At 44.2% G+C, this 26,198-nt stretch overlaps 1 protein-coding gene across 1 annotated transcript in view; it reads left to right on the top strand.

The window, feature by feature from the left end:
• The window catches only part of LOC128503634 (gamma-aminobutyric acid receptor subunit beta-4-like), a 215,170-nt gene that overhangs the window by 155,827 nt on the left and 33,145 nt on the right, over window positions 1–26,198 (top strand). Inside the window, exon 5 of the mRNA XM_053473786.1 lies at window positions 13,732–13,814. Within this exon, the coding sequence (XP_053329761.1) occupies window positions 13,732–13,814 (83 nt within the window). The remainder of the gene's footprint in view (window positions 1–13,731; window positions 13,815–26,198) is intronic.

Genomic DNA, 26,198 nt, shown 5'->3' with positions numbered 1-26,198 from the left:
TAAGGCTTCTATGAAGATGCAGTGTAAGTGCCTGTCAGCAACTTACCCAGACCCGGCTCCCTTGTGTCTTGTGAACCTCCGTTGCTGACAGGAGGCAGAGTGGAGTATGGGAGGGGGGAGGAGGCAGAGTGGAGTATGGGATGGGGGAGGAGCCAGAGTGGAGTATGGGAGGGGGCAGGAGCCAGAGTGGTGTATGGGAGGGGGCAGGAGCCAGAGTGGTGTATGGGACGGGGGAGGAGGCAGAGTGGAGTATGGGAGGGAGGAGGAGGCAGAGTGGAGTATGGGAGGGGGAGGAGGCAAAGTGGAGTATGGGAGGGGGAGGAGGCAGAGTGGTTGTCAGGGTCCGAGACCCGGACCACAGCGAAGCCACTCACCTGAATACCCGTTAGCCGCGGGTATTGGATCCCGCGGCACCTCTCCTTCCTCCTCTGCAGCCGGTGTGTCTGCCTCCAACAAACTTTATGCGTCCCCGAGTGGATGCCGGGGAACGCGCTTGAATGACGTCACGCCCGGGGGCGGAGTATCCCCAGAGCGGCAAGTTTAAAACCCAGCACTGAGCAAAGCTGAGTGCTCAGTTATTGTGCCGAGTATTGCGTTCCTAGAGATTTTCTATTGACTCCTGTGTATGATCCCGGCTATTCCTTTGATGTTGCTGCCTTCCATTGTCCCGACCCTGGTCTACTTAACGGCTCTCCTGATTTCCTGTGTACCGACCCTGGTCTACTTAACGGCTCTCCTGATTTCCTGTGTACTGACCCTGGTCTACTTAACGGCTCTGCTGATTTCCTGTGTACCGACCCTGGTCTACTTAACGGCTCTCCTGATTTCCTGTGTTCCTGAACCTGGCTTGTATATTGGACTACGCTACTCTCTGTGAGCCTGACCTCGGCTCTGTATACAGACTTTGCTGCTATCAGTCCCTGTTGTATCCCGCCTGGTGTATCCTTCCTGCATACTGGACTCTCCCTAAGCCTTACAGTGGTGTATGGGAGGGGGGAGGAGGCAGAGTGGTGTATGGGTGAGTTATAGTGGTGTATGAGGGGTATAATGAATTTCAGGGAGGCAGAATGGCATATCTGGGGGAGTTAGAGTGGTGTATAGGGGAGGTAGAGTGGTGTATGGGGGGTATAATGAATTTGAGAGTGGCATATCTGGGGGAGGCAGAGTGGTGAATCAGGGAGAATTTCAGGGTGGTGCAGGGCATTTATGGGGAGCGGAGTGGCATATCGGGGTGCACAGTGGCATATAGGGAGGTATAAGGCATAAATGGGGACGAGTGGCATATTGGAAGTTATAAGGCATATCAGGGGGGCATAAGACATATCTGGGGGTAAAAGGTATATCAGGGGGCTCAGTTGGATATCACGGGCATAAAAGGAGTATAAGGCATATCGGGGGCACAGTGGAATCTCTGGCATATAAGAGGTATAAGGCATATATGGGGCAGAGTGGCAAGCTGGGGGTCAGATGTGCATAATTGGTGGCAGTTTGGTAAATAAAAGAAAATATAAACAAGGCTTTTTTTCTCAGTTTTTATTAAATATGAAAAATAGTTAACATATGAATTAATATTTACTAATAACTTTGTATTTAAACCTAGTTTGAGAAACACTGTGTTTGGGTTCTTGTAGCTTTTATTATTATGTCAGTAAAATAAGAAGGTGAATAGTGAGAGGCCATTGCAATAAAGAGATGTACGTTTTTTATTACATTATTTTAAATTACTAAGTAGGGTCTAAGTAGGGTCTGGTACATGAGTAGGCAAATGGCATATAACGCTTTGGTATAGGGAAAGGCCAGCTGATACCTGAGCAAAGGTTTCTGGGAGGTCAGGGCTTTTATACTTTCAAATTTGGCGCCAAAATGACGTCGCAAAAGACACGTTGCCTTAGCGTTGATGCTAGAGGAGGCCAATAAAGCTGTTTTTATGGCCCTTTAACTCGACGGCGAACCTACGGATTTCTGCTTCCATTAACCCCTGCGATCCTGCGTAGATAATGGGAGCAGAAATCCGTAGGTTCTCGGTCAGGAGTTAGACGTTTAACTCCTGACGTGGAACTTGGCCTGTCTCCCTGCTTCAAGAGTTAAAGGGCTGTGCGAGCGACTCTATTGGTTGCCTGCAGGGTCCTCCTCTGGCATCAACCTGCAGGCGATCAATAGAGTCACTTGCACGGCCCTTTAACTCCTGAAGGTGGAACTTGGCCTGGGGAGACCCGCTCCAAGAGCTAAAGGTCCATCTGTACGAGTGACTCTATTGGTCGTTCGTATGGACCTTTAACTCATGGAGTGGGGAGGCCAGTGGTCTCCCCCGGGCCACGTTGTTGCACCAGGATTTTAAAAGTCTGTACGAGCGACTCCTGACGCAGAACTTGGCCTGGGGAGACCATTGGCCCCCCGCTCTAAGAGTTAAATGTCTGTATGAGCGACTATTGGTCGCCGGCAGTTGCACTTCATTGATTGATGGCAGAGGAGGCCCCTGCTGGCGACCAATAAAGTTGCTCATACGGACCTTTTTAATCTAGTTAAAATGATACCATTTATTGGCTAACAGAGTTTAATTGCAAGCTTTCAAGACCAAGTTGAAAGCTTAGGTCCCTTCCTAATGAAACGAAAACAGAATTTTCTAAATACAAAAGCACAGTTCACAGGTTAACAAAAAGGTAAAATAAACAAAGAGGTATTGGAAAATTTACTGAGCATTAAATTAGCAGGACTAAGTATAATGTGTACAGGTAGGGAAGCGCATGTGAAAAAAATCATATCCAGGACACTCTAAAATGCAGTCTTTTCCAATGATCTGTATAAAATAATACTATGGCACAGTATTTGCTGACCAAAAACAGCAAATTTGTCTCCTGAGGAAGCCAAGACAGCACCTGGTGAAACGCGTAGAGGCTGATCATCCATTCATATCACCACTTACCAGAAAATTCCTCGTGGACTGCCTTTACTTTCATGCTGTTGTAGCTCATTTTGTGAGCCATCACCTCTTGTAAGTTGCTCCAATAAATAGGGGCCACACTTTTTACTTACTTTACTGTGCCATAGTATTATTTCTTTTATACAGATCATTGGAAAGGACTGCATTTTAGAGTGTCCTGGATACGATTTTTTTCACATCGTTTAACCCTGCGCTTCCCTACCTGTACACATTACACTTGTTTCAATAGTACTGTGAGGAGTACTAAGGAGGAGCTGCGGGTACGCATGTTATAATTCATAGAAGTGTCACATTTCACATACACACCTCGTTTGTAATTAGCAGGACTAACAGATCTAATAGATAGATACAGTTCTTTCAGAGCATCTTTGGTTAGTGGGGCCATAAAACCATTTGAAATATGTCAGATCCATGAAGGTGTCAAATGTTAGCAGAAATAAGTTGGTTGTAGTTAATTCAATGTTTGTGAGAGGATTAATGATTTGTAATGTTATAATGGGAGAATAATTATTTGTCTCTATTGAGGCCAGTGCGTAGGGCATTCAACTGGCATATTAGTCTGACCTCCCATATTTTCTCTCCCTCTGGGTGCGGAATAATCCCATCAGTACTAAGAGCTTCACATCTCTTATGTTGTGTCCAGGCTGACAGAAATGCTGCCCAACAGGTGTTTCTATTTTTGTTGGTTGATGGTATGTTTGTGGGAATTAAACTGTTTGTGCAATGCTTGGCCTGTTTCTCACACATACATTGCTGTTGGGCATTTAACACACATAATGAGGTATGCCACAGAGGATTTGCATGTAAAACAGCCATTGATTTTGTGGTATAAGTGTGAGCCTGGTATTAGTATTTTTTCTGTGGTGTGGATGTGTGAACAGGTCTCACATCTCTTTTGTTGGCAGGGAAGGGTACCATTTCCTGTTTGCCTGTGAAGGGTGCTCTTCACCATCCATCGTTTGAGGTTGGGAGGCTGTTTGAATGAAAGTAGTGGGGGATGTGGGAATATTGTCCGAAGTCTTTTATCAGTGTGCAGTATTGTTTGTAGTTTCCTTGAAATCTTGCGTTTCAATTTGTGGATTGTAGGTCCACCACTAATGCCACTAATAACCACTAAACAGCCTTCTTCATTCCTCTCGTGACCTTTCTCTTCTAACATCATTAACTCTTCACACTCCCTGAATTCCCTTCCACGCTCTGTCAGATTTTCTCCCCCATATGCTAACTTCAAAAGCTCTCTGAAAACTCACCTCTTTCGTGAAGCATACAACCTTACCTCATAAGACACTCTGCCAGCATCTGAACAACCTTGACAGCTCATTCCGACTCATCCTCATCCAAGCAGTCCTCTCCTACAGGCAGGCTACGCAAGGGGCAGAGGTGGCACAAACAGGCTACTTAAGGGGCAAGGCTGGCACATGCTGCTTTAGGGACAGGGCTAGTACAGACAGGCTGCTTCAGGAGCAGAGGCCTACCACGTCAATGTATGGCTTAGTACAGTGAAGGAAACAAATATTTGATCCCCCTGCTGATCTTGTAGGTTTGCCCACTGACAAAGACATGATCAGTCTGATATAATTTTAATGGAAGGTTTATTTGAACAGTGAGAGACAGAACAACAAAAAACAACAAAATCTGGAATAACACATTTCAAATAAATTATAATTTGATTTGCATTTTACTCAGTGAAATAAGTAAGTAATAAAATGGAATATAAATGAACACTTTTTTAAAATCCAATTAAAAAAATATAAAGTATTACAACATCAAATGCGGTGTCCAAAAGATGGTCGTCTTTAAAATAGCTTTAAAAAAATGTATAAAAAAGTTATCAATTACAATATTAAAATCTTTTACGTAAAATACACTGTAAGATGTGGGGGTAAACTGAGCTCCAGGAACAAGGACATGGAGGGTGACCAAACTGTAAAATCTTCTTCAAAAACAACGAAAAAATAAAGATAAATCAATCAGAAATTGAGCATCAAAAGTATACTGAGCTCAAGCAAGAAGTGACACTTGGAAGGGGAGAAGCAACAATTTGTAGGTATTTTCTTCCTTTTACAAATGGGATGAATTTAATTCACAAAGTAAGGAAACTCTCCATTTGATGTAGCCATATTAAAGGTTACTGACTCAGTAACCTCATTATTGCTTATACTGTGAATACAGAGAGTAAATAATGATGAAGAATAATCTATACAGTGTATTAACAGATATGCAAGTAAATGCATGAATTAGGAAAAGGTTTCCTCATGTCTATGACATTACCTGTATTTTGATATGCAAATGAACTACTTTTCAAGTGTACCCCTCTATGTAACCCTGTGTGTTCCTGTTTGTATTGGTCTCTATGTGTGTCTCCCTGTGTGTGTATGTGTATGTGTGTGTATATGTATATATATATATATATATATATATATATATATATATATATATATATATATATATATAATGTGTGCGACTCTGTGTACCTATGTTTTTATTTTGTTTGTCTGTGGGGCCCCTATGTTTCTGTGCCCCCCATGTGTTTTTATATTTATATTGTGTCCTCCTGTGTCCCTATGCTTGTATGTCCCCCCATGTCCTTATTTTTGTCTATGTACCACCCTGTGTGTCCCTATATTTATAGTGTACCACTGTATTTCCAACAATGACATCAATAACAAAATTCGCCAACCGATCCAATCCGTTTAAAACAAAAAAATCTAACCCACATTACACTGTCTTTTTAATGAAAAGATAAACATAATGAAATGGCAAAATTCATAGAAAAAACCCTGAAGTAATAAAAACAAACACCTCCTCCACCCCCCCAAAACCACTAATCCCACAACAGACCATCTCAAGGCAGCACATCCACATGTAACCCCACGAACCCCAAACATCATCACTACTTCCAACATTAATCCCACATGCCCCCAAAAAATTAAAACAAGCAAGTCCCCATATCACCCCAGAACCCCCATCCAAAAACTCACATGATAGCATCATGCCATCTTGAACAAGCATTAGCAATGAAACTAACAGATACTAACATAAATGTAATACACAATTCAAAATGCAGAAAATGATCACAAATTAAACAAAGGGGCTCAAATGTACAAAAACAATGGGAAGAAAAACTTACCCAGTTCAATAGAGAGGCCTACGCTGCTTACCAGTAAGCTCAGAATGAGCTCTAGGAGAAGGAATCAACCTGTCAGGGTCATGATCATGTGACGGATGACCAGTTTATATATATACATATACAAATTTCGCTCCATCTGTTTCACTATATGATATAAACGTTTTTTTCAGTCTATATATATATATATACAAATTTCACTCCATCTGTTTCACTATATGATATATGAAAAATTTCAGTATATGATATATGCGTTTCACTATATGATATATGAAAAATTTCACTATATGATATATACGTTTCACTATATGATATATATGTTTCAGTATATGATATATGCATTTCAGTATATGATATATACGTGAGATAAAAACCTGAAATAATGTCCATAACGGCCCCTCATAATACCCTTCTGAGAACTCCACTTGCAGGTTGAATACAGGTACCATGCAAGTCAATGAAGCCCAGCTTATTCTTTATTTATTTTTTAAAAAATAATTAAAAAAAATGGCAAAAAATAAAAAAAAGTAGTAACATTTAAAGATTATACAGTGATGTCACAGTTCCCCTGATGGTGACACCATTGTATAATTATCTTTAAATGTTACTACTTTTTTAAAGAAAAAGAAAAAGTTCAATAATAAAATTTAAAAAAGTTTAATATTATGAGCATGTGCTAAAATTACCGCTGTATCTTCCCAAGAGTCCATTTCAAATACTCAAGGGATGGTTTGATTGGCTTGGCCGGTTCAAAGATAGGGTGTAGGCAGAAACTGACGAAAGTGGGGAAAAAAGCGCACTTTCCAAATGTGGCCTTTTAGCCTTCAAATAACCAGACAAACCGATGCATGGGTGGTATCACTGTACTCAAAAGATGTTGCTGAATACATATTGTGGTGTTGTTTAACAGTGACATATACCAGGAGTGGTAAATTTATAGCTGAAGTATAATGTGTGTGGGGGAAATAAAACATACACAAAATACCACCACAAATTTTGGCAAAGGCTGGTGGTAAAATTAGTGCATGAAAATACCACCATCTGGGGGCGTGGCTAGCCCTCAAAGGGGATGCACGCTTAGATACAGGGCTCCGAGGATTTTCTGCTTTTAACCTGTTTTTTTTGGGGTGTGTTACCACAACAATGGGCAAGCATTCTAAAGCCTCTTCTACTTCTAAAACCCCTGGGGTGAAAGAAAAAACATTCGAGCACCTCCGTTCGTGCATTTTTTCAACATATCTCCGACCAGGAGCAAAGAGACTCACTTACCAAGATGGCGTCAGCTCCTCCAAGCCCGCATAGCACACATTCCGGCTCACCCTCAATTGCTGAATCCTAGGCGCCACCACTTTCACAGCCTGAACCAGCATGGCAGGAAGCTGTGAAAGACCTCCCCACTAAAGCTGAAATGTCAGCCCGGCTTCATGCAGCGTTGTCCGGCATCCGAGATGACCTGCAGGACATCAAGGAGAACCTTCATCAGCTGGGAGACTGCGTGGCAGCTTTGGAGGAGAGCAAAGATAAAGTGCACTCTACAACTCACTGCACGCTCAGACCTCAAGGCCCTGACACACAACCTCCTCGGGACATAATCTGCTGCCTGTATGAATATCGCACAAAGGAACAAATACTACAAAAATGCAGATCAAAAGTGCCCATCCTTTTTGAAGGACATACTATAAACATCTTTCAAGACCTTTCCCCATCACACTACAGAATCGGAGGCTGCTGCATCCCACTGACCATGGCGCTTAGAGTGCGCGGCTTCACTGCTGAGCGCCGGAATATGACATCATATACTGGCGCTCAGCAGTGAAGCCGCACACACAGCGGCAGAACAGGGAGGCAGAGGCCTCGCGGAGAAGAGTTAGCGGTGCCGAATGGTTGCTAAAACTTATTACTCGGCGACCATTCGGCACCTCTCTTTCTCCTCCGTGTCTGTTACAAAAAAAAAAGACGGCATTTCAACTGGGGGGGCACAGCATGCTGTAGGGGGACTCAATGTAGCTCAAGAAAGTTACATTTATTAATGTGACGGCATGGCAAATTTTCCTTTTTTTTTTATTTATTTGATTTTTTGCGCAAATGGCTTTACATATGTGATTATCATATGATGAGCTCCCCAAAGGGAACCCATATTTTTGTACTACTCAGAGAATCGTGTACTATTGTTTTTTTCATGTTTCACTCTAACATCTTAAGTTGGAGGTACACTGTACATGTACCCTGTAACTTTACTTTCTTAATAAACGGAGAAATGATTATGGTAAAAAAAAAACCAGCATCTGAAATACCCTGGGGTGTCTGGTTTTCAAAAATGTATGGTTTGATGGGATAAATTGAACTGACCGGCTTCAAAGATGTCCCAAATAGGACATGGTGGCAGAAGGACCATATGTCAAAGCTCCAATTTAAAAAATGTGCACTTTCTAAATGTGGCGTTTTACCTCCCAAACAACCCGACAAACCCATGCATGGAATAAATTCTCTGTTTATTAAGCAATAGTAGGTACTACAGCACAATGTTGAAACAGCATGGTACAGAGTACAGAGAGAGGACATCATATGTGCAAAGTACAATGTTTACAAGGTTAACACAATTGCAAGTTCCATATCTAGGTTACATAGAATCCTAATGCAGGTGTAAACAAAATATGCCAGAGATAAAATAACATGGTCAGAGTAAAAACCCTGTAAATTGCTAAACTTAATATTGAGATTGAAAGGTGTAGGACAACATCTCAAATGAGAAGTTCAATAAAAAACTAGAACTGAAATGCACCTCCCCCGGGTTACCCCCCCATATTAAGAATTTTTACAAAAGATCATTGCATTTGTTAGATCTTTGTTAGATCAGGTTTGATCAACTGTTTTTTTCATTAGATCTACTCTAAAATAGGCAATATTAACAATCTAACCCATAGCCAGCCCCCCCTCAACAAAAATTTCAACAAAATGTTACTGATTATGATAGCTCCGCGTTAGATCAGGATTGATCAGACAAATTTTTTTAGATCTAGTCTAATCACTGAGATATTGGCCCCCCCTCAACTGAAATTTTGATTTTTTTAAATGGATTTTGGTAGATATTCGTTAGATCCGGTTAGATCAACAGTTTTTTTCGTTAGCTCTACCACGCAGGAGGCGGTATTCACAATCCTATTTTGTGTGCGGGGGATGGGTATACATACGTGTTGGCCCCCCTCAACTGAAATTTGGATTTTTTTAAATGGATTTTGGTAGATATTCGTTAGATCCGGTTAGATCAACAGTTTTTTTCGTTAGCTCTACCACGCAGGAGGCGGTATTCACAATCCTATTTTGTGTGCGGGGGATGGGTATACATACGTGTTGGCCCCCCTCAACTGAAACTTGGATTTTTTTAAATGGATTTTGGTAGATATTCGTTAGATCCGGTTAGATCAACAGTTTTTTTTTTCGTTAGCTCTACCACGCAGGAGGCGGTATTCACAATCCTATTTTGTGTGCGGGGGATGGGTATACATACGTGTTGGCCCCCCTCAACTGAAATTTGGATTTTTTTAAATGGATTTTGGTAGATATTCATTAGATCCGGTTAGATCAACTGTTTTTTTTTGTTAGATCTACCACGCAGGAGGCGGTATTCACAATCCTGTTTTGTGTGCAGGGGATGGGTATACATACGGGCTGGCCCCCCTCAACTGAAATTTTGATTTTTTTTTTTTTATGGATTTTGGTAGATATTCGTGAGATCCGGTTAGATCAACTGTTTTTTTCGTTAGATCTATCACGCAGGAGGCGGTATTCACAATCCTATTTTGTGTTGAAATTTTTGTTGAGGGTGGCTGGCTATGGGTTAGCCCCCCCTGAAAAAGATTGTTAATATTGCATATTTTAGAGTAAATCTAACGAAAAGAACAGTTGATCTAACCTGATCTAAAAAAATCTAACCCGGGGGAGGTCTGAAATGCTCAAAGGTGCATTTTTTACAATAAAAGAGTATGACTCATTAGAAACCAAACACAATCCCACAAGGAGAAATAAAAAGGCAATTAGGGGATGCCATATAAGTAGTAAAACAGTGATCTACTCAAGAGGAATCTACTATAAATCACATAAAGTTAAGGGATGTTATGAAAGAGGCCAAGGGTAGCCACAGTTGGTATCACTGTACAAGAGAGATGTTGCTGAACACATATTGAGGTGATGTTTGGCTGTGACATATAGCAGGAGCTGTACATCCATACCTGAAGTACAATTTGTGTGATAAAAAAACACAAAATAAATTACTACCACAAAGTTTGACAAAGTTTTTTTTTTGTTAATGGTTTGATGGGGTAAATTGCCTTTGCCGGCTTGAAAGATACCCAAAATAGCACATGGGGCAGAATGACTAGATTTGGAAAAAAATGTTTTCGAAATAGCAAACTTGCATAAAAACATTATTTAAAAATATTTCTAAATTCAGGAGAAATAGTAGCAGTTTTTTTAGCAGCTTTTTTCATTAGTTTTTTTTTTTAGGTAAGTAAAAAAGACTTTCAAATTAAAGTTAGAAAACGTAGGGGCAGGTTCAATTTTTCATCATATTTTTTTTGTAGGAAATTAGATCAAAATCATTGTATCTGAAGGAAGCCCCTCTAGTCCTGATAAAAAACAATATATTAACTTGTGTGGGTTCACTAAATGAGAGAGGAGAAAATTACAGCTAAACACGAGCACGGCAAAAGTGTCCGGTCCTTAAGAGATTAATTAACTTGTAGTATTGTATATGATCAATGAAAATCAATCTCAGCCTCTGGTAAGCTGTCACTGTCACAAATTTAAATTTACATCAGTCTATAACTACTGTTACTGACACACTAAAATGGTGTCAGCACACATATATATATCTATATATATATCTATATATATATATATATATCTATATATCTATATATATATATAATGCTTGTCCCTTCCCCTTGTAAAAGCAGATTGGCCAGTGTGAAAAAAGGAAAAACTTAATTTACTGATGTATACCCTCCTACACATAGTCCCTCCCCACTTCAATGAGCACCAAAATGGCTTGTAACGACAGCTGCAGGTGGAAACAAATTGAAAACATTTCAGTACTTTCTTTGGAATTAGTTTTTTGGCATTTTCGCCGGGAATCGCCCTCTTTATCACGGATCCATACGAACGCACAAATTTTTTAAAAAAAACGTTTGTATGAATCCACAATCTGCAGCTTACCTTCTCTCTGGAAAATAAACTAAGGTGGCTACATTGCAAGGTCTGCCTCTATCTTACATGTACTAGAAAGGCTACATATTTTATGGGATGCCACTGCTGTGTGTCGAAATAAAGTGGGAAGGTGAATCTGGCCATTTGAAATTTAGACGAAGCAGAAATGATATTCCTTAATTTGCTTACAAATCAGCAATAGTACTACTGTAAATTCAGGCTACATGATTGGGGACAATGTGTTGATATAGGTTGATAGGTTGATATATCTAAATGCCTCTTTGCATAGTGAAAGCTGTGTTGACGTCAGTACCGTATTTGTCTGAATATAGGCTGCATTTTTGCGGCCTATATTTGGGGTTTAGCGCAAGAATGCGCAATTCATATCGCCCGACGCCCGGGACATGCAGTTCCGGGCACTGGACGGATGTTTTTAATTTTTATTTTTCATTTAGCCCTGCAGCAGGCAAGCAGCAGGGTTAGGATCCAAATCCCCCGCAGCGCTGCAGGGTACCTGGATCCTTTTCTCCGGCAGCAGGTGGACCTCTACACAATGCGCGCAGACAACCTCCTCTGCCGGCTCTCCCACCAGGGCTTCTATGGTGGAGCACCCTCCTAGGAGGCATAAAGCATATACCGGGGGGGGGGCAGAGTGGCATATCAGGGGAGAAGATGGGAATATCTATAAGTATGGTGCATTACGAATGAAGGGGGGAACTTTACACGGATTCACTATCTTTACGTACCTACTGATTATACAATACGCCAGCCCAAAGGCTCACTCACTTTTATTTGTTACTGTGGATACAATGTTACCTTGATTGCTATAAGCTATAATGAAAAAATTAGAATGTAGGATATATCATCATTGGTATTGCTAAAATATCTAAATATCTTACCGTACTGGCTCGGATATAGGCCGCACCCGAATATAGGCCGCACCCTAAAAGTTAGGTGCTTTTTATAAAGAAAAATTTGTATTTTTTAATTATTAATTTGATATAATAGAATATTGTTTTGTTTAAATAAACTTTGGTTTTTTTTTAAGGTTGGATAAACCAGTCAACTTCAGTTTTGTGAACAGAAGTTCATCTGAAACCTAACATGCAGTTTGAAGCAATAGCTTTCCTGCTAGTACTGCATCCTGTCAATGCATACTTCTGCCTTACTCCAGCTTTGCATATATTTAGCATTAGGAGAAAATAATGTTCTCGGTGGATCAACTATATACCGTATTTGCTCGATTATAAGACGACCCTGATTATAAGACAACCCCCCAAAATCTAAATATTAATTTAGGAAAAAAACAAAAAGCCTGAATATAAGACTACCCTATAGGAAAAAAAAGTTTTACTAGTAAATATTAATTCATGTAAACAATTTTTCATATTTAATAAAAGCTATGATTGAGAAAAATATATTTTTTTATTTCCTTTTATTTGCCAACCTGCCCCCCCCAGTTATGCACATTGGCACCCAGGGTTGCCACTCTGCCCCCAGAAATGCCTTATACCCCCTATTTGCCACTCTGCCCCATGATGTGCCTTTTAACCCTCTATATGCCACTCTGCCTCCAGAAATGTCTTATACCCTCCTATATGCTACTCTGCCCCATGATATGCCTTTTAACCCCCTATATGCCAAAGTGGCATATAGGGGGTTAAAAGGCATATCATGGGGCAGAGTGGCATATAGGGGGTTAAAAGGCATTTCTGGAGGTATATATATATATATATAACTGCTAACAGCAATCACACTCCTATCAAGCCAAGGCAGCTAGTACATGCTGGAACCTGGGGATGATAGGAGTGTGAGTACAGCCTCCCTATGCCATGCTACCACCACCACCCCCCTTACACATCCATGCTATCACACACTCATTCACAAACATTTAAATACTCATTCATTCCATTAATCACACATACTTGCTCAAAAACCCTCCCCCACCCCCTTACCTGAACTGCAGATCTCTCACTCGAAGACTTCTGAGGGGCCCGGCTGTGCGAGCAACTTCTCTGGCCCCGCCCCCAGAGGAAGGGGGGGAGGCAGAGTTATGTGACACTCTTCTAGCTTCCTGTTCTCCTGCTGCTAGTAGAAGAGACGCTGCTCGCGACCAAAGCACCAGTAAGCAGCCTGGCCCCAGCGGACATTATTTTGAGGTCTGATTAGAAGACGACCTCGATTATAAGACGAGGGGTATTTTTCAGAGCATTTGCTCTGAAAATAACCTGGTCTTATAATCGAGCAAATATGGTATATACACACACATATTTTGTCCATTAAAATGAGGTTTTTTGCAATTATGTTAGCACAGCTAGAAATGTCCTTGTTGTTCATGAGAACAGCTAAGTGACCCCAAACATTTGAACTGTAGTGTATATAAGTAGTTCCATTAATATCTACCATGCTATCTACTTCATTTTGTCTACTACAACTAATTACTTTTCTTCACTCACAGAATTACAACTACAGCAGCTTGTATGATGGACCTACGCAGATATCCTCTGGACCAGCAGAACTGTACTCTGGAGATAGAAAGCTGTAAGTATCATGTCTTGAGTGGTGATGCATCATCCTTATGTTTAACCCCTTAAGGACCAGGCTGTTTTTTATCATCATAATTATTTATTGTTTTATATAGTGCCATCAAATTCTGTAGCGATGTAGAATGGGTAGACACGACATAACAAGTAGTATGTAACATAACAAATTGACTAACAGAGACAACAGGTGAGGAGGGCCCTGCTCAAACGATATTACAATCTAGAGGGATTTAGGGTGTATTACACAATAGGTAAAAGTGCCATTATTAGGGATATACACTAGTAAAAGTATTGCAGGAGAGGGACTAGGAAAGGTGAGCTATAGCAATATGGGAGGCCGTTAATGTGCTATGTTGTAAGCGTCCTTAAGGAAAAGGGTCTTGAGGGATTTTTTGAAGGAATAAAAGGCACGGAGAAAAACCAGATAGGCCGGGGGAGAGCATAGGATAGGGGCAGCCCTTGAGAAATCTTGTAAGCGTGCATGAGAGCTAGAAATCAGAGGAGAGGATAGAAAGGAGAGACCGGTTAGGAGGCGATACAGAGAGGGGAACCGCTGTGAAGGCAAGAGTGAGGATTTTGAAATGAATCCTGAAGCGCACAGGCAGCCAATAAAGAGACTGACAGACGGGGAGAGAAGTTAGTAAAGCAATGTGTGAGAAAGATAAGTTTGGCAGCAGCATTCATGGTGGATTGTAGAGGGGTGAGACGGTTAAGAGGGAGATCAGCTAAGACAGAGTTACAGTAACCAAGACGGGAGATAATCAGGGCATGGACAAGAGCCTTACTCAAGATAGGAGTAATGGTAGCATGCTTGAAGGAGGATGGGACAGATCCAGTTGTAAGAGTCTCCCTTCATGACCAAGGCTGTTTTAACATTTTTGTGGTGCTTGTGTAATTTTCTTCTCTCTAAGCTAATGAAAATGCTGCTATGTACATTCTACTATTTGTCTTTGATTTAGAAATGCCCAATGTTTTTATGTTTATAGAGCAATTAATTTTAAAATATTTTTTTTCTAAATCTGGTAATCCTGTTCCTGGAAAAGGTGCATAGACGGGCTACAAAATTAATAAAAGGATTGGAACACTTAAGTTATGAAGAAAGGTTAATCTGTTTAGGTTAGAAAAATGGCACCTCAGAGGGGATATGATAGCATTATATAAATATATTCAGGGCCAATACAAACCATTGTGTGGAAATCTATTCATAAACAGGACTATGCATAGGACACGTGGTCACGCATTTAGACTGGAAGAAAGGAGATTTAGTCTAAGGCAAAGGAAAGGATTTTTTACAGTTAGGACAATAAGGATGTGGAATTCTCTGCCTGCAGAGGTAGTTTTATCCAGAGGCGTATATAGGGTATGGCAGCTATGGCACGTGCCATGGGCGCCATCTCAAGGGGGGCGCCGGTGAGCGGCTTTTAAATGCCGGGTTTTTTTTTTTTATGTGGAGGAGAGAGAGGGGCGCCTAGCAACCGCTCGAGCCTTCTACCCCCGTCCCGGTGCCGGCATTTCATGCAGAGCTCCGCAATATGCCGGCATATTGCGGCACTCAGCAGTGAAGCAGCGGGCACCAGCGAGCGGCTTTTATACACTGATGCGGAGGAGAGAGAGGGGCGCCTAGCAACCGCTCGGCGCCCCTCATTCTCCCCCGCATCAAAAAAAGACGACAGCGTTTAAAAGCCGCTCGCTGGTGCCTGCTGCTTCACTGCTGGGCGCCGAAATATGACGTCATATTACGGCGCTCAGGCGGTGCAGGAAGACAGCAGCATCATGCTCCCGTCGCTGGACTTCAAGGTGAGAGGGGGGAGAGGGTATATAGTGGGTAGGGGGGAGGAGGATATATAGTGGGTAGGGGGGGAGGGGGGAAGTATATAGTGTGTAGGGGGGAGGGTATATAGTGGGTAGGGGGGAGGATATATAGTGGGTAGGGGGGGAGAGGGTATATAGTGTGTAAGGGGGGAGGATATATAGTGGGTAGGGGGAGGGAGAGGGGTTAGAAAGTGTAAGGGAGGGAGAGGGGGTAGAAAGTGATAAGAGAGGGAGAGGGGGTAAAAAGTGATAAGGGAGAGGGGGTAGAAAGTGATAAGGGAGGGAGAGGGGGTAGAAAGTGATAAGGGAGGGAGATGGGGGGTAGAAAGTGATAAGAAAGTCATTGTCTGAATGAGGGAGAGCATGAGTTAATATGTGAATGTATTGTCTGAATGAGGGACAATGCATCAACACATTAACTTGTGCTCTCCCTCATTCAGACAATTCATCCACACATTAACTCATGCTCTCAATGCATCCACACATTAACTCATGCTCTCCCTCATTCAGACAATTCATCCACACTAACTCATGCTCATTGAGAGCATGAGTTAATGTGTGGATGAATTGTCTGAATGAGGGAGAGCACAAGTTAATGTGTTGATGCATTGAGTGAATGAGGGAGAGCATGAGTTAATGTGTGGATGAATTGTCTGAATGAGGGAGAGCATGAGTTAATGTGTGGATGCATTGAGTTAATGAGGGAGAGCATGAGTTAATGTGTGGACGAGTTGTCTGAATTAATGTGTGAATTAGTGAGTGACTGTAAAAGTGTTTGTGTATCATAGATGTATAATTGTGGAAGGGCAAAGATGGCACTAGCAGGAGGTTTGAGCCTTGGGGACCAAGATGGCATAGGCAGGGTGTATATGGGACAAAGATGGCACAGGCCAGGCTGTTTGGGGACAAAGTTGACTTGTGCTGGGCTATTTGGGGACAAAGATGGCAAATCTTATGTGTGTTATCTGGGTGCTGGCCTGGTTGTATGTGGGCAGTGTGGGCGCCAGGGCTGACTTTGGGGTGTGCAACCTGTGATCTATGCCTGTAATTTAGGGGGTTTTAAATATACCTTTAATGCCGTGTTTTTATGTGAATTCCAATTGATCTTTACCTGCAGAGCTGGGTTTTTGTGTTATTCTGTAGATCCATATCTGCTATGCTATGTTTCCATACATTATTTATGTCAGGGGCGGGCTGGGCCGGGGGGCAGGGGGCAATTGCCCCCCAGGCCACCCGAAATCTAATCTAAACGGCCGGCCGGCGGCATCAGCACCCAGCGGCCGTATGCGATGGCCGCCAAGTGATGGGAGCAGCGTGAGGGGTGAAAGCTCCGCCCCCTCGCACTCACCTTTCACCCCTCACGTTGCTTCCATCACTATGCGGCCATCAGATTGTTGGAAATCGAATCTAAACGGCCGCTGGGTGCTGATGCTGCCGGCCGGCGCTACTTTAATACTTTATTTATTTATTTTTAATATGGCAAGCCGATCCGGCATATTAAATAAATTTAAAAAAAAGGATTAAAGTAGCTCCGGTCGGTGGCATCAGCACCCAGCGGCTGTTTAGATAAGTTTTCCAGCAGTCTGATGGCCGCATAGTGATTGGAGCAGCGTGAGGGGTGAAAGGTGAGTGCGAGGGGGCGGAGCCACTTCACTTGACTTGCCCCCCAGGCCTTAGGCTGGCAGCCCTCCCCTGATTTATGTGTACCTGCAAATGCAGGGTTAATATGTCTTATTCAGTTGATCTATACCTGCGATGCTACGTTTCATATATTATTATTGTATACCTGCAAATACAGGACTTGTATGTCTGATTCTGTTTATTTGATATATACCTTCAGTGCTGAGATCACAAGTGAATTTCCATTGATCTGGGCTTGTGTGTTGATCTATACCCGCTATCGGCAGCAGGGACTAATATTTATATATATATATGGGCAGCAGGGGCTTGTAAATTGGTTTTAGATATTTGGACAGGGGCGCAATTTCAGTGCTTGCCATAGGCGCTATTTTCAGTAGATACGCCTCTGGTTTTATCAGAGTCTGTACAGACATTTAAACAACAATTGGATGAATACTTGCAAAAACATAATATTCAGGGATACAAGGTTTAAATTATGGGGAAACAGCTTCTTGGTCCAGTTTGTGCAAAATTGGAAAGAGCCACAGCTGGGTTTTTTTGCCTTCAACAGCAAGAAATAAACAGATGCATGTCTTTTTTTCAGCCTAACTATGTAACTGTGTCCTGTTTGGAGACATCTTTAAAGACGGGTTATTGAGGCTACCCCATAAACCCATATTTTTTTGAAAACTAGACACCCCAGGGTATTTCAAATTGTGGTATTTTAACTCTTTCCATATACTAATTCTCCCGCCAGCTTTTGTCAAAGTTTGTGGTTTTTTTTTTTTGTGTTTTTATTTTCACACACGTGTTTTAGGTATGAATTTAAAGCCCTTGGTAACACTCACTGGCCACTTTATTAGGTAGACCTTGCTAGTACCGGTTTGGACCCCCTTTTGCCTTCAGAACATCCTTAATTCTTTGTGGCATACTTTCTACAAGGTGCTGGAAACATTCCTCAGAGACTTTGGACATGATGGCATCATGCAGTTGCTGCAGATTTGTCGGCTGCACACCCATGATGTGAATCTCCCGTTCCATGACATCCCACAGGTGACTCATTGTCATGTTCAAGAAACCAGTTGAAGATGCAAGCTTTGTGACATGGTGCAATATCCTGCTGGAAGTAGCCATCAGAAGATTGGTCTGTGGGTGATAAGCAGACGACAAATGGAGTTGTATGCTGAGTTTCTGGCAGAGGTGTCTCCAATAGCGGGATATGAATTGGGTGCCACGATCAGACACCATGTGGAGAGGAAGGCCGTGATGACGGACGACGTCTTTGAGGAAGATGTCGGCCAGTTGCGTAGAGGAAGGCAGGAGTGGCAAGGCGATGAAGTGAGCTTGCTTGGAGAAGCGGCCGACAACCACCACGATAGTGGTGTGCCCTTGTGTCTTAGGTAAATCCATGACAAAGTCCAGAGACACGTGTCCAGGGAACCATGGGAACAGGAAGAGGCTGTAGGAGGCCTTGTGGGCGCTTTCGAGAGGACTTCTGACATGCACACGTGTGACAGGCAGCAAGGTATGACTGTATGTCCCACCAGAAGGATCGCCGGATGAGGTACATCGTCTTCCGAAAGCCTGAGTGTCCCGCGAGAAGAGAATTGTGACCCCAGCGAAGGACGTCCGCGCAGAACTTGGGATGGACGTAGAGATGGCCCGGAGGAGGACGTTCAGAAGACGGAACGGTCCCTTGGGACATGCAGATTCTGCACATCGTGTGGGTAGACAAGCCGGCGATGAGGCGTGTTGAAGGTATGATGGGCTCGTCACAGTGTTGGTCTCGTTGGCAGTCGAATTGACGGGATAGGGCGTCGGCTTTGACGTTTTTGGTGCCTGGTCTGTAGGTGATGTAATAGTTGAATCGGTTAAAAAAGAGCGACCACCGCGCTTGACGAGGGCTTAACCGTTTGGCACTTTCGATGTATAAAAGGTTTTTGTGGTCTGTCATAACGACTACGGGCTGTTCTGTGCCTTCCAGTAGATGACGCCACTCCTTGAATGCCATTTTGATGGCCAGGAGTTCACGATTGCCAACGTCGTAGTTCCTTTTGGCTGCGGAAAAGTGCTTGGAAAAGAAGGCACAGGGATGGTATTTCGTGGTTTGTTCTTTGCGTTGTGACAATACAGCCCCTGCGCCGGTTTCAGAGGCATCAACCTCCAGGAGGTATTTTTTCGTAGGATCCGGGCGTAGAAGAATGGGAGCCGAGGCGGAGGCTTGTTTTAAGTTTTCAAATGCCTTTCGGGCTTCTTGGGTCCAAAGAGTTGGATCGACACCCTTTTTTGTCATAGCGCTGATGGGAGCCGCTATGGTGGAGTAGTTCCTGATAAAGCACCGGTAATAATTGGCAAAGCCCAGGAACCGTTGGATGGCTTTGAGCGTTTGAGGGAGGGGCCGTGCGGTTATGGCCTCGAGCTTAGCTGGATCTGTATGTAGACCGTCGGAAGAGACGATATAGCCAAGGAAGGGCAAACTGGACTTCTCGAAGACACATTTTTCGGCCTTGGCGTATAGGCCGTTTTCTCGTAGTCTCTGCAGTACGGCCATCAGATGGTGTCGATGTGCATCAAGCGTAGGAGAATACACGAGGATGTCATCCAAGTACACTATGGCGTGGGACAGGAGCATGTCCCTGAAGACGTCATTGACGAAGGCCTGAAACACCGCAGGGGCGTTGCATAACCCGAAGGGCATAACGTTGTACTCGTAATGCCCAAACCGGGTTTTGAACGCCGTCTTCCATTCATCCCCGGACTTGATACGGATCAAATTGTAAGCACCCCTGAGATCCAACTTGGTAAAAACCTTCGCTCCTTTCAGGAGGTCGTAGATCTCCGTGATGAGGGGAAGCGGGTAACGGTTCTTTATTGTGATGCGATTCAATCCCCTGTAGTCGATGCATGGCTGTAAGGAACCTTCTTTCTTGGCCACGAAGAAAAAAACGGCTCCGGCAGGGGAGGAGGACGGACGAATGAAGCCCCTTTCCAGGCTTTCTTTGAAGCCCCTTTCCAACGCCTTGTTTTCTGGTTTGGATAGAGGGTATGTGCGTCCCCGTGGTGGATTGGAACCAGGCAACAGGTCGATGGCGCATTCGTAGGCCCGGTGTGGAGGTAGTCTTTCCGCGTCCTTCTCGGAAAACACGTCCAAATAGGATCAGTAGTGTTTCGGTACAAGGGTTTTGGGGTCTGTGGTTTGGTTTCTTACGTCACGATTCCTGATCCCAGAAGAGAGCCGTCAACGGAGGCCATCAGAGAGGGTGCTTCTTTGGTGCGGAGAGGTATGTGATGTTCCAGTGCCCACTGTTGATCCATGAAAACGCCAGCAGCTCCGGCATCGAAGAAGGCACGGGTGGCCACAGCGTGGTCCTCCCAACGGATGGTTATGGGCACTGTCATGCGTGTATTGGGAGGAGAAGGGAAACGACTAGAGCTTAGGGAGCTTCCTCCAGTGATCCCTAAGCGGTCTCTTTTACCGGCCTGATGGGACAGGTGAACAACTGATGGTCGGCTTGACCGCAATAGAGACAGAGCCCTTGTGTTCTTCTGTGTCTTTTTTCGGCTTCGGTGAGCCTACGAACGGTCCCTATTTCCATGGGCTCTTCGGTAGCGGAGGAGGAGGGAGCAGGAGAAGAGGGCTTCGTGTGGCCTGGTGCATAAGATCCTGGTCTTCTTCCTCTGTTGTGTTCGGTTATCCTTTCTTGGATACGTTTATTCACTCGGAGACAGAGATCCGTGGGTGTATCGTGATAGACAAGGGCGTCTTTGATCTTCTCATTGAGACCCTGTCTGAAGGCGGCTTTGAGGGTGCCTTCCTCCCAGTTAGTCTCATGGGCCAGGGTGCGAAACTCCACCGTGTATTGGACCAAGGTTTTGCGGCCTTGCTTGAGCTCGAGCAACGAGGACTCTGCACGGGTGGGTCCTTTTGACCCGGAGCATCAAAGACGGTTCGTATGGTTTCCATGAAACCGGGGCAGTCCTCTAGGAGATAGGATTCTTGCTCCACTAGGGGCGAAGCCCACAGTAACGCTTCTCCTTTGAGCAGGGATATGATAAAAGAGACCCTTTTGGATGACGACTGGAACGCTTGGGGATGGTTGCGAAAGTGGAGCAAACATTGGTTGAGGAAACCACGGCACTCCTTTGGGTCCCCGGAGTATTTTTCCGGCAGAGTGAATTTGGCAACGGCCCCCTATACCTCTCTATGATGCGTTGGTCCCACTGACGGGAGGGAGGTCAAAGAGCGCAGCAGGTCCGTCATGGCGTCAACCTTCTGTTCCAGGGACTGGAGTTGTGTGGCCTGCGTGGCGAGACGCTGATCCTGGAGATCTTGACGTGCTTATAGCTGTGCCATATCCGCAGGATCCATGTTAGGACCCGTTCAAAATTGTCATGGTGTCAGGTAGAGGAGGTGGATCCAACTATGCAGATATGCACTGTAAGAGAAGTCCAGTAAACAGTCCGCGGTCGAGGGCAATAGCAGGCAGCGAGGTCAAACGTATCCGAGGTGGAGGCAGGCAGATCAGTAGCAAAAACGATTAATTCCCCCATCTATCTCCCTCAATGTTAATGGTGCTATCATCTCCCCGTCTACTCATGCACGCTGTCTTGGTGTCACCCTTGACTCCGACCTTTCGTTCACACCCCATATTCAGTCTGTCTCTAAAAACTGTCGCCTTCATCTAAAAAACATTGCCCGCATCCGTCCCTTCCTAACACAGGATGCCACTAAGGCTCTTGTCCATGCCCTGATTATCTCCCGTCTGGACTACTGTAACTCTATCTTAGCCGGTCTCCCTCTTAACCGTCTCACCCCTCTACAATCCACCATGAATGCTGCCTCCAGACTTATCTTCCTCTCACATCGCTTTACTAACGTCTCTCCCCTCTGTCAGTCTCTTCACTGGCTGCCTGTGCGCTTCAGGATTCCTTTCAAAATCCTCACTCTTACTTTCAAAGCCCTTCACAGCGGTTCCTCTCACTCAGGGGAGGGCTGGCAGCCCAAGGCCTGGGGGGGGGCAAGTCTAGTCAACTGGCTAATTGCGCCACACAAGCGGCTGCGAGCATCATTGAAAGCGCCTGTCGTGCGGCAGTCACTCCACCGGCGCCTAATGAAATCAAAGGGGCTGGCCTGCACGCACCGCACCGCCCAATGACTGTGCCTCAGCTCTTCATCCCACCCCTTTTAAGACGTGGGACAAAGAGCTGAGGCACAGCCATTGGGTCTGACTGCTGCATGATGCAGGGGCGTACCGAGAGTATTTGGCACCTGTGGCATATACTGTATGTGGCACCCCCCACACACACACTTTCAAACTGCAAAGTTTCTATGGTTAGGCAAACATTGACAGGGGTACAGCATAACATTGACGTCAATGCGTCACTATACATTGAGCCAGACACTGACAATACTGCACTACAACCCCTATCACTATATACTAAGCCAAACATTGATGTGGTGTAGGCCTACCACGTCAGTTACTGGCTTAGTATATAGTAGGGATGCACCGAAATGAAAATTCTGGACCTAAACTGAAAATTCAGCATTCACTTGGCCAAAAACAAAAAAAAAACAAAAAAAAAAAACTTTAAAATACTTTATTAAAAGTAACTCACCAAAATTAGACTAAAAAAAAAAATCAACAACAATATTAATTTATATATATATATATATATATATATATATATATATATATATATATATATATATATGTAATTAGCAGCAATCACAATCCTATCATGCCCAGGTTCTAGCATGTGCTGGCTGACTTAGCATGATAGGAGTGTGATTGCTGTTTGCAATATATATATATAAATATCAAATTATTCTGTCCAATAAAAGTGTGAACACACCAAAGTTGGACCAAAAAAAAATTGATAACAGCAATCACACTCCTATCATGCCTAGGCAGCCAGTATATGCTGGAATCTGGGCATGAAAGGAATGTGATTACAGCCTCCCTATGCCATGCTATCACCCAACACTTACACATCCATGCTATCTGAAACCCTCATTCACAAACATTCAGCATAACACCCATCACTCTCGCACACTATCCACTCTCCCTGAATCTTGTCCTACCTTTCTTCTGTCACTGTCACTTTTCCTCCTCCTCTTCGTTCTTCCTCTTTTTCTGTGTCCTGTCCTTCCGGTGCGGAAGATGGTGGGCGTGGCTTCAGTGTTTTTCCCAAATCCCGGCGCACAAGTTGCCGCCACAGTTGCCGCACCGGCACCCCTCAGATGAGTGGTAGCCGGGCGGGCCGCCCCCGCCAGGTACGCTACCAGCACAACGGCCGCATTCAATCCAGCCGCAAACTAAGCGGCTGCGTTGAATATCCGTCTGCCGGCCGTCCGGCCGGCCCACCGGCCTGAATTACCCCCCAGCCCAGCCCGCCCCTGCCCTCACTACATCTCCTCACTCATCTCTAAATACACTCCTAACCGGTCTCTCCGCTCATCCTACGATCTCCTTCTGTCCTCTACTCTGATTTCTAGCTCTCATGCCCGCTTACAAGATTTCTCAAGGGCTGCCCCTATCCTCTGGAATGCCCTCCCCCAGTCTATCCGTCTCTCCCCCTGCCTTTATTCCTTCAAAAAATCCATCAAGACCTAAAGAATTTTAGGACTTGCTTACTAATCACAATGCATTCAACCTGCAGGAGGAGCTCGAGAGTTCTCAAGAGGGTCTGGATAGACCCTCTGTGAACTCATATCTATTGTTGATGCCATCCTGTGAGTGACGGCAACATCATTTACAGGATGGCACTTGTGGTTGCTCCTCGGAGCAATCACAAGGCTATCGGGGTAGGGGTAGTGTTACTGACGTGCCTCAATATCGAGGCATGTCAGCAACACAGTTTATGTTTTAGCCGGGCGCCATTTTTCCTCCTGGGAGGGCTTTCCTCCCCGGATCCACGGTCAGCCTCTATTTAACGGCAGCCCGTACATGTACGGGCATTGTCGTTATCTTGTTGCACGGCAACCCCGTACATGTACGTGGATTGTCGTTAAGGGGTTAACAAAAAATAAATAAATAAATAAAACAGCCAGACCCAGAGAGAAACGAAAAAAAAAAATCCAGATCAGGCAGAAAGCCTCATCAGCGATGCACCAAAATGAAAATTCTGGACCGAAACCGAACACCCCCAAATGCTCTGAAAAATACCCCTCGTCTTATAATCGGGGTCGTCTTATAATCAGACCTCAAAGTCTGACTATGAGACGACTAAGATCTGGATCTGGATCCTCCTGTCTCAACCCCCCGCCCCACTTACCGGTACTTCAGAGTCCCTGGTGTGCATCTGTCATGTAGCTGGGGCAGCGTGTAGACTCACGCTGCAGCCGGAAGGAGGCGTGGCTAGCAGCGGGGGTTGTCTGTGTGTATCGCGCAGACATTCCCCGGCTGTCAAAGATCAGAGTTCCCCGCAGAGCACCAGCGCCGGCGCGAGAAACTCTGATCTCTGACAGCCGGGGAATGTCTGCGCGATGCACGCAGACAACCCCCGCTGCTAGCCACGCCTCCTTCCGGCTGCAGCGTGAGTCTACACGCTGCCCCAGCTTCATGACAGGAGACTCAGAAGTACCGGTAAGTGGGGCGGGGGGGGGGAGTGTTAAATGGGGGGCATAAGGCATTTCTGGAGGCAGGGTACTCTGTGAAATGCCTTTTAATGCCACTCTGTCTCCAGAAATGCCTTTTTAACCCTCTATACGCCACTCTGCCTCCTGAAATGCCTTAAACCTCCCTATATGCCACTCTTCCCCATAATATGCCTTTTAACCCTTTAAGTGCCAGAGTGGCATATAGGGGCACAGTGGCATTTAGAGGGTTAAAAGGCATATCATGGGGCACAGTGGCATATAGGGGATATAAGGCATTTCTGGGGCAGATGTGCATAACTGGGGGGCAGGTTGGAAAATAGAAGGAAATAAAACCAAAATATTTTTCTCAATCATAGCTTTTATTAAAAAAATAGTTTAAATGAATTAACATTTACTGGTAAAACTTTTTTCCTATAGGGTCGTCTTATATTCAGGCTTTTTCTTTTTTTCCTAAATTAATATTAAGATTTGGGGGGTCGTCTTATAATCGAGCAAATACGGTATATTGTAGTAATGTACCTGCTACGACACTTATAGTGCAGCAGGGACGGTAGGAGACCCAATATGTTTCCAGGCTTTTATTGCACCAAATCAAACAAACACACAAAGAAAACCTACTCTTATTTAGGAGGCTTACTATACAGCAGTCTTCCCAGACTTATAAAGAACTGGCCAGCTAAGATGGTTCCCAGTATAAAATAAAACAAAATGGACTTCTAAAAAGTCATCTCTCCTACCAGCCCACCTTGTAGCACACTGAAACTCAGGGACACCTCCTGTTCCTTCCAAGATGTAGACAAAATGCAGTGGGCTGTTCTCAGTCAGAAAGAGAGGCTGTTTCCTCCACCCTGCATTTATCTCACAGTGCAGATTTAAACCTGGGGCACCAGAATATGTATTCTAAATTATATCTGGGGTGATATGAGGGTCAGAGGTTAAGAGAAAATATTCCTTTTAATGATTTTCAATTTATTTGTGTCAGGACTCGGGTGATCAGGTCGGGTAGGAGCCCATGCGCAGGGGATACTTGGGGTTCAGTATGTAACCCACGGTGCATGATTATGCAAACAAAGATACCACAAACAGAAATCCAGGTAAAGCAGTGTATATTATGTATATAACAGGACCAGCAAATAAGGGTAATATAGTCTAAGCAAGTAACCGGACGTATGGCAAAATAAATACAGGTAATAAGTCTTTTGGCAGGGAGCCCGCTTGGAAGGGCACGACAGACAGGGAGCCCGCTTGGAAGGGTACAAAACACAAAAGCAGGGAGTCCACTTGGAAGGACACAATAGCAGGGAGTCCACTTGGAAGGACACAATAGCAGGGAACCAGGAACAGTACAGG

The sequence above is a fragment of the Spea bombifrons genome, chromosome 8 (assembly GCF_027358695.1).
Source record: "Spea bombifrons isolate aSpeBom1 chromosome 8, aSpeBom1.2.pri, whole genome shotgun sequence".
In the NCBI taxonomy this organism is placed as follows: domain Eukaryota; kingdom Metazoa; phylum Chordata; class Amphibia; order Anura; family Pelobatidae; genus Spea; species Spea bombifrons.
Note: the sequence above shows the minus strand (reverse complement) of the source record. Positions and strands in the feature narration are given on the sequence as shown.